General features: G+C 43.8%; 2 protein-coding genes across 3 annotated transcripts; both read right to left on the minus strand.

Moving 5' to 3' along the window:
- Nucleotides 1–406: 406 nt before the first annotated feature.
- On the minus strand, nucleotides 407–1,596 carry LOC117628070 (probable serine/threonine-protein kinase WNK4). The gene is made up of 2 exons (XM_034360431.1): nucleotides 1,331–1,596; nucleotides 407–1,247 (listed from the first exon to the last, which is right to left on the minus strand). The coding sequence occupies exons 1-2, from the start codon at nucleotides 1,512–1,514 to the stop codon at nucleotides 559–561; spliced, it is 873 nt and encodes a 290-aa protein (XP_034216322.1). The 5' UTR covers nucleotides 1,515–1,596; the 3' UTR covers nucleotides 407–558.
- A 1,248-nt stretch (nucleotides 1,597–2,844) lies between these two features.
- Nucleotides 2,845–5,692, minus strand: LOC117627650. 2 transcript variants are annotated; one of them, XR_004585818.1, is made up of 3 exons: nucleotides 3,906–5,692; nucleotides 3,610–3,730; nucleotides 2,845–3,494 (listed from the first exon to the last, which is right to left on the minus strand). XR_004585818.1 is itself a non-coding variant. In XM_034359823.1 (3 exons), exons 1-3 carry the CDS (start codon nucleotides 4,212–4,214, stop codon nucleotides 3,211–3,213), a joined length of 714 nt encoding a protein of 237 aa, XP_034215714.1. In that variant the 5' UTR covers nucleotides 4,215–5,685; the 3' UTR covers nucleotides 2,845–3,210. The 2 variants fall into 2 exon arrangements, 1 of the variants encoding a protein (XP_034215714.1); XM_034359823.1 differs by having other exon boundaries at nucleotides 3,906–5,685.
- Nucleotides 5,693–11,790: the final 6,098 nt, after the last annotated feature.

Here is an 11,790-nt window from a genome sequence, read left to right on the forward strand (position 1 = left end):
CTACTTCTAACCCTAGAATTACTAGGACTCCTAGTCTAAAAACGAAAATAACAAATCCTAGCATCACTAGGAGGAAATTAAACTCTAGGAATCCTTTTCAAAAAAGGGAAATAACAAACCCCAGCATCACTTGGAGGAAATTAAACTCTAGGATGACTAGGAATCTTTAGGGCAAGTGAGTAAATCAAAATAGAAATGGGGAATTAAAATAGAAAATCAATTGGAAGTTCAACTGAAGAAACATGGCAACAGAAAAATCAAACTGCGAGACGAAATCTGTCTTAACTTGAATTAAAAGCTTTTGGTTTTACTGTTCTGTTTATTTTCATATCAAATCATAATCTCATGATAATACAATTGTTTATACATGAAATAAACAGTCAAGAACTCATGGAAGAGAAAAAAAAAAACAAAAAAATATTCATTAATAACCGTAAAACAAATTATGTACCAAAACAGATCCCTGCGTTTTCTTAAGGAAAAAAAAAAAATACAAGAATTAAATGAATGTTAACAAGGAAAAGAAATAAAGTCACCCCAGGAAGACAAAATAGTACATTAATTAACAGCTATTTTCTTTTTTTCTATCCACCTCTTCTTGGCATTCTGAATTTCTTCTTCCCTCATCCTCAAGAGTTCGAGAAGACATTGATGATACTGCACATCAATAGCAACAAGCTCCCCCTTCAGCTCATCATACCGATCTTTGTCCACTAGAGACAACTCAGATAAGGAGCAAATGCTTGACATGTCAGGGCATGCGTCATTCATAACAACAGAATCACCAGAACCAGCTTCATAGCTCTTCTCCTTGAGTCTGGCCTGAACCATACAATCCGGACTGGAACCGTACCTATCTGAACCTGTGCAGCGTTCATCAGAACTGTACTTGGCCGATTCTGAAACGTTGACATTACATGAGGCAGTAGGGACGCCATACTGGGCTGAGCAGGCTGAGGTATCTGAAATCATTGTTGCTTGGTTATCTTGGTCTTCTGCATATGCCAATGGTGACAGAATATTTTGATGTGCAGGTTGATCCCCACATGAACTGTTAGCTCCACATGATGAACTTTCGGATGAAGGTTTCCAGCCTGGTACAAGCTTCATAATCAATTTGTCAATTAACTCAGCTATGACAGAGATATCTTCGTGTGAAAGATCAAGTTGCTCAACCATTTCCCCAGCAATTGACATTGCAGTATCAGAATCAAGATAGAACTTAAAATGGATATTCCTCACACGACCTGTATAGACAAATAACATTCAGGTTCACTTCATGAAAAATAAGGGGAAACAATTAACCCATTTTCATGGCAGATGCACTTACCACAGGTATCAGCAATGCGCAGAGTTAAAGAGACGGTAGTATGCGTATTTTGTTCAGCTCTTAACCTGAACTCATTATTCTCTGTGAACCTCCAAAACTCCAGAACTGAAGAGTTAGAAGTTTCATTGACACTTTTCCTACAAGATCCAATAGAAAACTTCTGGTCGTTAGTATCTAGGTCCATAGGGCGAGCTTCGGGCTGTGGCAAGTTCACCAACTTGGGCACAAGATTGGGTAGTTGCGAAAGATCACAACTACGCTCCTTCAAATTGCGAAAGTTCACCAACTTAAGCTGTTGTGCTTCTTTTGATTGTCTGTCATTAAGAAAGAGACCTTTTTTGATATGCTACTGAGAATCTATTCTTTAAAATGAAATGAATAGACGTTTACTTGTCACTAGATTTTGGATGAAATGAGGAATAAAAGTTTAGCCTTCGTGTAAGTTGAAATGAAGACTCAATTCAAACTTGATTAGCCAAGGGAAGGAGGCAAGTAGTTGTTTTCTGTTTGGTTGAGGGTTTTTATGTTCTGCATTGTATTGATTTGGTTAATGCCTATATTAACCTTGTTCTGGATGTGACTATGATAAGAGGATTGCAAGAACATGACTTGATTCGACTATTTCTTTTCCTAAATCATAGGGTAGAAATGGTCGAGCCTTTCTGTTTTCACACGCAATGAACATTACAGTTGGGCCGAAAGAAGACAGACAACTCATGACTGGTCTGCACACTGTTGCTGATGTCTCCTGCTGTGACTGTCGTGAGGTGCTTGGTTGGAAGTACGAACGAGCCTATGAGGAAACGCAGAAGTACAAGGAAGGGAAATTCATACTTGAGAAATCAAAAATCGTCAAGGAAAACTGGTAGTATGTGTGGAGGCTTTTAGTTCATCTGTCTGCATGTCAAATGTAAGTGTATGGGATGCTCATGCTTCTATTCATCTTGTTCAAGAAATCTCATCAATTGAAAATATCAATTATTGTTCCTTATTGTGCATTCATTTCGTGTTCCTCGTGTGAATATTGTATTGGGGATGATTGATTTTGTTAATAAATTGTGAATAACTCTCAGTTTAGCTTATGGAATAAAATTTGAAATTTTGCGTACAATTTTCTGCTCCACTCATTGCATATGGAATCTTCGTGTTTCAATGGATGCCAATGGGTTTTGCACTTCAACAGAAGTTGATGATTGAATGTAGAATGAAGGGAAATAAGAACAAGAATTTGCTGATGAAGAATTACAAATTTGTGCTGGATAGGAGAAATCTGTTGCTAGTTAGGTGTTCCCGGGTGAAAGGAAATCACCACGAACACTATATAAACAAAAAATCTATAAAGCAGATCCTTCTTCTTCACTTGCAAAGTGTCAAAGTTCCACTATCAAGAACTCGAGGTTAAAAAGGGATTCTGCTTTAAGAGGAGGGAAAAAGAAGGGAAATTTGTCGTGAACTGACTACCGCTAACAAACCAACATATAATTACAGCAGATATAAACCTAAAAGCAAATGGATTTACAAAAGTTAAAAAATGACCAGAATCAAATGAATATTATAGAGCAAAAGGAAATAAAAAACACCCTAGCAGGAACATGGTACACCAGTTAACTATTTTCGGTTTTGCTGTGTACCCTTTCTTTGGAATTTGTCCACAAGAGACAACTCAGACAAGGAACAAATGCTTGTCAAATTGAAAGTTTTCTACTTATACGAGATAGCAGACTTCATTGCTGAGCTACTTCATGAACCATACAATCAGGACTGGAACCCTACCTACCTATCTGAACCTTTACAGCATCGATCAAAACCGTACGTATCTGATCCTAAACCTCTAACATTCTTGGCATCTGAAGCAGAAGCACAGTTGGATGCTTGCTCGTTTAGTTCCTTTCATCAATACGCAGATGCCGAGCCCCTTGATACGAAATTAATTCAGCAAAATGCTGCAGGCTGTACCCAATGCTGCAGTCTTTGTTGTCTTCCATTTTCTCTTTCATAGTAAGATTTCTCTCTTTCTTATCTTCTTTTATTTCTTCCATGGCTACTGATATAAACTCTGTTTTACGAACTATCTTCCTCAACTTAGTCAGTATTACCATTGGATCCAACTGTCCAAACACTGTTAGCTTTTGGTTCTTCGCATCCCAACTAATCGAACTAACCCCTGTTCATCCAAATAAACAGAAAAATGAATGGAAAATACAAAAAGAAATTATTTGGAATGCTTTGAATATTGAAGCTCCTCAAACAAAACTGAGCCAGAAAAGTTAGAATTATACCCCTTATGGCACAGACAGCTTCCGTGACTTTCTTCATTTTTTTGTCATCAGCACTCACCTTCAGTTCCAACTTCTGGTGCAAATATATCTGTGTAGACTTGACAGGATTGCCAAGAGGAAACTAAATTGAAAGAAAGAGAGCATGTTAAAAGTTGGAAAAGCACCTGAGCCATATTGTTAAGACTTAAGAGTAAGAACACAACTACACATACGAAAAGTAGAAATTTTAGAAGTAAGAACACATGAGGTATAATAAATCTTAGATAGATGTTGTGCATTGCAAACTAGGAAATCACCTTTGTCCCAACATCCCTTGAAACATAAGAGCTTCTATCTCTTGCGGTGGATGCAGAGGAATCATGAAAATGAGCCATCGGGTTAGCATCTTCTGAAACATGAGAGATTTTGTCTTCCAGGTAGGATGTGGAGAAATCACTAAAGTAAGCAGTTGGTTCGTCATCCATCGCTGTGAAGGAAGGTGCGGGAGAAACACATATCAGGTCTTCATCCAAGCCAACTGTAACCGTTGAAGATACATATTCAATCACCTCATTTTCAACATCCGGAGCTTCAAGTGTAGGCAACTTAGGTTCACCTATTCCCATGTCAGTTTGACCTTGTACATCTCCACTACCTTCAATTCGCTTCACCCCGACCTCTATTTTTGCTGCCGAATCCTCACATCCCTTGTTCCCTGCACACTCAATCCAACTTCAGGTTGTGGGGGTTCAAGTACATCACATGAATCTTCAATTTCAGTTGGATGATTCTGTAATTGTACCGTACCACTCTCTTCAATTTGATCAATCAACTTCTCTATTTTACTTACGGAAACCAACCTCTCCCTCACATCCCTTGCTAATTGCACTCTTAATATATTTAACAATCCTTGAAGCGATTCATCCAATCCAAGAAGTTTGTTTGCATATTCATACCTGTTGTAGCTAGTCCACTGACGAACCTTGGAGCACTTGTGAAGTAGCTCCACACCCTCTTCCATTTGAAATCTAACCTTTTCTAATTCCTCCTTTGGGAGATTCAATACCTTGTTATACGCTGCTATTTCTTCTATTAGTGGTTTTAACGAGTCTAGCGTGGATTTGACATCTTCGAGAGGGCGTTTAAGCATCATAGTCTTGTCCTTCACTCGCGCAACGGTATCAAACAACACTCCAAAAACTGCTCCTAGAGTAGCAGCCCCTCCTACTCCGCATACTGGCGCCACTTGATGCCCTCCATTCCCTTCGTTTCCTTGCTGTACCGTCGTGCCTATGTTGCTTCCTGAAGACCCTCTCACATCCCCTGCTTCCTGCTGCACTTTCAGCAAATCTGACATTCTTCTTTCCAATTCATCTTGTTTGTCATCGATCTTCCTAGTCAAAAGCAAGACCTCCTTCACATCCCTTGCTTCCTGCAGCTTCAATATCTCTAACAGTATTCTAAGAGACCTATCCAAGTCAACAAGTTGGTCGCTGTAACTGGGCTTTGTGCAGTTGCAGCAGCTGCCCCATGCATAACAATTCCACATACCATTATTTGACAGCTTCCTAACAAGCACTATGCCGTCCTCCATTTGTCTTTGTAGGCTCTCGATATCGTCGTTCGGGAGGCCTAACTCCACATTATGATCTCGTATCTGTTGGACGATGCGCGGCCGTAGAGATTCCAGAGTGAATTTAAGATCTCCAAGGAGGGGTTTATACTGCAAAACAGTCCTGCCCATCGATTCCTTAACGACATCATACAGCGCTCCGAAGAGTGCTCCTATGGCAGCCCCTCCAACCAAAGCCAGTGCCATGGCCACAACAACAACAATAACCCAGCGGTTTTTTATATATGCTACAATCTAAACTTACAGAACTTTGAACAGTTTCAATGTAAAATCCTGATCTACCTTATTGGCGATCAATTCAGACCAGTTTCGCTCAAATCCAGAGGCCTTGATTAGCTCCTGAAGCTAACATGAATCTTGTGGGTCAAGAGACCCCCTCCAGCCTCCCCGGTTTCTTGTTGGACTCTCTTTCTCTTGAAGAATTTCAGATCTCAGAAATCATCAGAGGTAGTCGACTGGTCTCCGCTGTCTGGATTGGTACCGAATCCAATGTTTCAATATCCTCACACCACTTAACAGACATCTAACGGTGTTAAACTTCCACTTTATATATATATATATATATATATATATGCATATATATATTTACTTATTTATTTATTTTGTTTTATTGTACATGTTGTTTGTGCAAATAATCTCACGGGAGAATATTCGCTTCTGGATCCTTCAACCTTCGATCTTCCTTCTCTCTCTTCCTCGATTCCTGTAAAAAAGATTGGAGTAAGTAGACCACACCCGGGGGTGTTGGCCAAAGGCCCTCCGATGTCTAAGTTAGTTCGAGTGTTTGTAGGAAAAAAATAGCTAAGCAAAGGGTACAGAGTTGTATATATGGTGTAAACCGGGTGGCCGGAACCGTGTGTGGTGGCCGGAGCCGTGTGGAGAAAATATGGAGAGTGGAGAGGGAGAGAGAGCTTCGGGTATTTTTCTCGGGTATAAGGAGTAGGTTTCAGATGTACCTTGAATGATGAATGAGGTTGTCTATTTATAGGAGCCTCGGGGCTAGGGTTTCGTAGGAATCGAGTTGGGCCTGATAATATCTGAATTAAATATATATTATCTCTTAAGAAGATAATATCTGATTTAAATGATATTATCTTCTCTTTATTATGATAATATCTTAATTAATGATATTATCTCTTTAAATAAAGATAATATCATATTAATTAAGATATTTATCCCAAATAATTAATTAGCCAGATAAACTGGTGTAATTAATTATTTAAAGAGATAATCTTCTTTTCCACGTGGCGTGCCCTGATTGGAGACGAAAATATATGCTCCCACAAATGCCCCCAGCTTCTGCATGGCGCTTGTGTGGCATGTAGGAGATGAAATTATTTTTTTCGGGCTCTCCAACTGTGTCTGGGCTTTATTATGTGAGTTGGACTCCTTCGTAGATTGGATTCCCAATTGGTGTAGGCTTCTGACTGTTGTTGGAGTTGGATTCCCAGTAGGAATGAGCTTGTGATTCCTTCTTGGCTCGGGTTGTCCAACCTGTATAAATACAGGGCTTCTCTTCACTCTTTCTCATATCGCAAACTTAACTTCTCTACCTTCTGGCTTGAGAAAGATTTTGGAGAATTTGTACTGCTTGTTGAGGAGAGGAGTTGCCGTGCATCCCAAGTAAGTCGAACTCGTAAAATATATATGTATGTATATATATTTTTTTTTCAATTTTTGGCAGCAAGGAGATGGTCCAGCATGAGGCGTATGCTGGTCTTGGAGCTGCCTAGGCTGGAGCATGTGCGTGCTGGGCCTGGAGCAAGGGCGTGGAGGAGACCAGCCCAAGTCAGAAGGAGGCGCATGCTGGGTTTCGAAACTGAGGCAAAAAAGGCGCTGGGCTAGCAGGCTACGCGACTGGGCTGTCGAGCTAGGGCTTGGGCCGAAGGCGCGCTGGCGAGATGGGCGAGGAAGAGACGGGCTGAGCGACTTGGGCCTGCGCCAAGCAGGCGGGCCTTGCGTGCAGGAGCTGGAGGACTGGGCCTCCTGCGTGCTGGGCAGGAGGAATTGACGGGCTGCTCATGCTGGGCTGCCTTTTTTTTGTTTTTTTTTTTGTTTTTTTTTTTTTGTTTTTCGTTTTCCTGCCAGCTCTTTTTTTTGTTTTTTGTTTTTTTGTTTTTGGATTCTAACTTGTAGAATTTTCTTCTCTTCTTGCAGTTGTTCATTGACCAACCATGTCTTCCAGAGATGGTAGCAAGGCTCCAAGCTCTCAGGTGCCTTTGTATTTGTGGGGAGGTTCCGTAGTGCCTAGCAAGAAGTTCGTGGCCAACTTGCACCGAGTCACGACCGACGCTCAGTTCCAAAAATGGCGGGCTGCTTTCTCTTCTGCCATTCCAGATGACGTGCATGTCAGGCTATTGAGGTCTCCGACTGATAACGATCCTTTCGAGGATGCGTATGATCCTGGTGCTAGGGTCATTACCTTCCGTCCTTTTTATTTTTCCCTGGGCTTCAAATTCCCGCTGTCGAAGCTCTTCAAGGAGGTGTTCTGCACCATGGGGTGTGCTCCAAGCCAAAGTACTCCCAACGTTTACCGGGCGATCATGTGCTTCGAGAATCTGAGCCGTTTCTTTACGCTGGAGTTGACGGTGCGAGAGTTCTTTTATTTTTTTGAAGTGAGGCACTTCGAGCGATATGCCCAAGTTCGCGTCTACAGGTCCAGGCTGTTCGATGGTTTTAGTCAGGGAGATCACGCTTGGCATGACGACCTGTTGGAAGTCAGCGGACGGTGGGAGGGCGACGTTGGCGACGGCCCCCTTGTTCCTATCACTTATTGCCATGGTATGTCTTTCTGCAATTTATGATATATTCCCTTTTTTTTTGAAGTGTGGCTGATTAACTTCTGTCTTCTGCTTGTAGTGAGCGACATCAGCAAGCAATTGGAGCTTGGGCCTGACATGGCTAAGGTCCGCCGTGCTTTGAACATTCCCCGAAAGTTTCGTGAGTGGCGCTGGCTGTTGAGCGAGTATCGGGAGGAAGACGGTGGTCTGCCCCCTGTCGAGGATGTCGAGAGATGGAAGCAGAATGGTCCGGACCCTGATGATCTATCTGCTGAACAGGATGAGTGCTTTGCTGAACCCCCACCAAAAAGGAAGGCCGATGTCAAGTCTTCGAGAACTCCAGCTACTTCTTTACGGACGAGGAATGTGTCTCCATTGAGGAAGAAGCCAAGGCTCCCTTCTGCTGAGAAAACCCAAGTAGGAGCTATTCCCGCGTCATCTGCCAAAGTCAAACATCTTGTTGGTGCAGATAGCAAGAAGATTGGTGGTATGCGCAACATTAGGGATGTTCCCCTTAAGCCTCTTGCTGATGAGTTTGGAGATCGTGATCTGCTCCGCGACGTAGTTCGTGCACTGTCCAGCTCACCTATTGAGAAGCCAAGAGATGCTGATTTTCCTCTCCGAAGTTCGGTCGTTTGCACCAGTCGAAGAGTGGAGGTCGATGTGCGAGGTCTGCTCATCCATCCAACCATCATGATCCAACTGTTGAGTCACAAGCAGTCAAGCGTGGAGTTGATTCATCGTCGCCAATTCCTTTGGAAGTAAGGTTGGCAGAGGCTAAGAAAGCAAGAGAGTCATCTGCTCGGGAAAAAGTTCTTCTGCAACATCAGCGGCTGATCCAAAGGTGGACAAGCCTAGCCCTACAGGGGATGCGGGCGTGTCTGATCTGCTCAAGACGCACTTTCTATCAAGTCCATCTGCTTGCGCTGAGCTGGTTGATCAAGTCCGTCAGGCTGGTGATCTTGGTACTTTTTCAAGTCTTTCCTTGGAAAAACAAAGAGAAGCAACATTTCATCTGCTTCAAAAAGGAGTGGTTTTTGCTGCGGAGACCATTCGGAACTCGTCGTCTGCTGTTGCCCCCTCTTCTGCTCAGCTTAGTGAGTTGGAGAAGAAGAATGCTGAGCTGGCTAGCAAGCTTTCTGCCGAGCAGACTCGTTACGAGAAGAAGACGTCTGATTTGCGGGCGATGATATCTGAGCTGAAGAGTTCCCTTACTGAGAAAGATTCCGAGCTCAGCTCTTCTGCTGTTGACTTGGCAAGTCGAAAAGATGCTTATTTCCGCCTTGAGCGCAAGAATGCCGACATCTCTCATAGTTATGACAAGCTTTTGGCTAGATTTCACGCCTATCATAAGTCTGCTGAAGAATCCAAGTCCGAAGCTGTCATGGATGCGTACAAGTTAGGCTACTTGGACTGCACAATTGGATATGATCCCTTCTATGCCATTGGAGATGAAGACATCGAGATGCTCTATCCTGACTTGCCCCCTGTGCAAGTGAGGAGGCTAATGCTGCGAACACCGAAGGAGCTGAAGAGCAGGTGGCTGAAGAGGCAGTAGCTGAAGAAGGATGGAGCAGAGGATGATGCAGCTGATGAGGCGGTGGCAGACGTCATAGATCATGCATGTGGAGCTGCTGAGAGCGTGGCTGATCAGGTGGACGCTGAAGAGGCTGCAGATAGGGGTCTCCTGCTTGGCGTTTCGGAGTAGACGAAGACTTCTTTATTTCTTTTCAGCTTTTGTAGTCTGCTCTTTGTTTAGAATAATTGGTCTTGTTTTGACCATCTTCTTTTTGTTTGAACTTGGCCGGTTGGTCACTTTACTATGGAAATTTCAGTCTTTATTTTTTCAACTTCAATTTGCATATTGTCTTGTGAACTGCTTGAGTAACCGGTTAGTGTCTTGCTGTGTATTTCCCTTGGGATTTTGGCAAAAGCCAGGGTCCCCCTTGAGGGACTCCGGGCGTATTCTGCATTTTTCCAGAAAACGCTTAAGACGCTTCTGGTCGTTGCCCTGCGTCTCCCTTAGGACGCTGCTTATGGACAACTGTCTGACTATCCTGCCCCCTTAGGAAACGGATAGGAACCTGGATACCTCCCTTAGGAAATTCCTGGCGCACCCTGCAACCCCCTTAGGATGCTGCTTTGTGGGCTGCGTCTCCCGAAGGACGCTTTTGGTTGTCGCCCTGCGTCTCCCTTAGGACGCTTTTTATGGACAACTTATTTGACTATCCTGCCCCCCTTAGGAAACGGATAGGAACCTGGATATTTCCCGCAGGAAGCATGGTGACCCCCTTTTAAGAAACTCCTGGCGCACCCTGCGTCTCCCTTAGGACGCTTCTGGTCGTCGCCCTACGTCTCCCTTAGGACGCTTTTTATGAGCAATTGTTTGGCTATCCTGCCCCCCTTAGGAAACAGATAGGAACCTGGATACCTCCTATAGGAAATTCCTGGCGCACCCTGCAACCTCCCTAGGATGCTGTTTTGTGGGCTGCGTCTCCCGAAGGACACTTTTGGTCGTCGCCCTGTGTCTCCCTTAGGACGCTTTTTATGGACAACTTATTTGACTATCTTGGCCCCTTTAGGAAACGCATAGGAATCTGAATTTTTCCCTCAAGAAGCATGGGGACCCCCTTTTAAGAAACTCCTGGCGTGCCCTGCATCTCCCTTAGGACGCTATTTTGCAGGCTGCGTCTCCCAAAGGACGCTTCTGGTCGTTGCCCTGCGTCTCCCTTAGGACGCTTTTTATGGGTAACTGTTTGGCTATCCTGCCCCCCTTAGGAAACGGATAGGAACCTGGATACCTCCCTTAGGATGCTTTTAGTTGTCGCCCTGCATCTCCCGAAGGACGCTACTTATGGGCAACTGTCTTTCGTTGTGGCACATTCTCGAATTTGCAGTAGTTGCTTCTCTTCTTCAGAAATGTGCAGTACTCAGTCGTCTGTTGGGGACTAAGCAGGTAGGAGGAAGCGTCATGGATAGTATCTTTGGAGGTGGTAGGCGTTCCATTGTCGCAGAATGTCCTTCCCTTCCGTGGTGTCAAGCGTATAGCTTCCTTTGCCCCTGGACCGGCTGATTATGTAAGGGCCTTCCCAATTGGGTTTCATCTTTTTAGATCCTTGTCTTTGTGCAGTGATGAACGCCTTTCTTAGCACAAGGTCGCCTGGTTGAAACTGTCTGATCTTGGCTCTTTTGTCGTAGTAAGACTTCAACCGCTGTTGATAGGAGGCGACTCGAACAATGGCCTTCTCGCTCTCACCTTCAAGTAAGTCAAGGTTGAGTCTCATCTGCTCGGAGTTTTGCCTAATACTGCCCACTTCGATGCCTATAGAGGGGACAGTGATGTGAGGAGGAATGATCGCTTCAGTTCCATAGGCAAGGAAAAATGGGGTTTCGCCAGTTGATCTTCGCATGGTGGTGCGATAAGCCCATAGTACGCCAGGGAGCTCATCTACCCATTTTCCTTCAGCGCCTTCTAATCTCTTCTTTAGACAGTCCAATATTATTTTATTGGATGCCTCGGCCTGGCCGTTGCCTTGAGGATTCCTCGGGGTAGATAGATGCTGCTTGATGCCATACTTTTTGAAGAAGGCAGTGATCTGCTTGCCGATGAATTGTGAGCCATTGTCGGTGACTAGTGATTGTGGGCAGCCAAACCGGCAGATAATGTTTCTCCAGATAAATCGTTCCACATCATCTTCTTTAGTAGAGGATAGAGCTTCGGCCTCGATTCATTTAGTAAAGTAATCAGTGGCGACGATCATCATTTCTTTCTTGGCAGGTGCCGTTGGC

The sequence above is a fragment of the Prunus dulcis genome, chromosome 5, assembly GCF_902201215.1.
Source record: "Prunus dulcis chromosome 5, ALMONDv2, whole genome shotgun sequence".
NCBI classification, from domain to species: Eukaryota; Viridiplantae; Streptophyta; class Magnoliopsida; order Rosales; family Rosaceae; genus Prunus; species Prunus dulcis.

Coding starts and splice junctions, on each gene's coding strand:
- LOC117628070 (XM_034360431.1), bottom strand. CDS start 1,514: ATGGACCTAGATACTAACGACCAGAAGTTTTCTATTGGATCTTGTAGG. Junction 1,248..1,330: donor GCGCATTGCTGATACCTGTG/GTAAGTGCATCT, acceptor TTGTCTATACAG/GTCGTGTGAGGAATATCCAT.
- LOC117627650 (XM_034359823.1), bottom strand. CDS start 4,214: ATGGGAATAGGTGAACCTAAGTTGCCTACACTTGAAGCTCCGGATGTT. Junction 3,731..3,905: donor CAAGGGATGTTGGGACAAAG/GTGATTTCCTAG, acceptor CTTTCAATTTAG/TTTCCTCTTGGCAATCCTGT. Junction 3,495..3,609: donor AGCTGTCTGTGCCATAAGGG/GTATAATTCTAA, acceptor TTGGATGAACAG/GGGTTAGTTCGATTAGTTGG.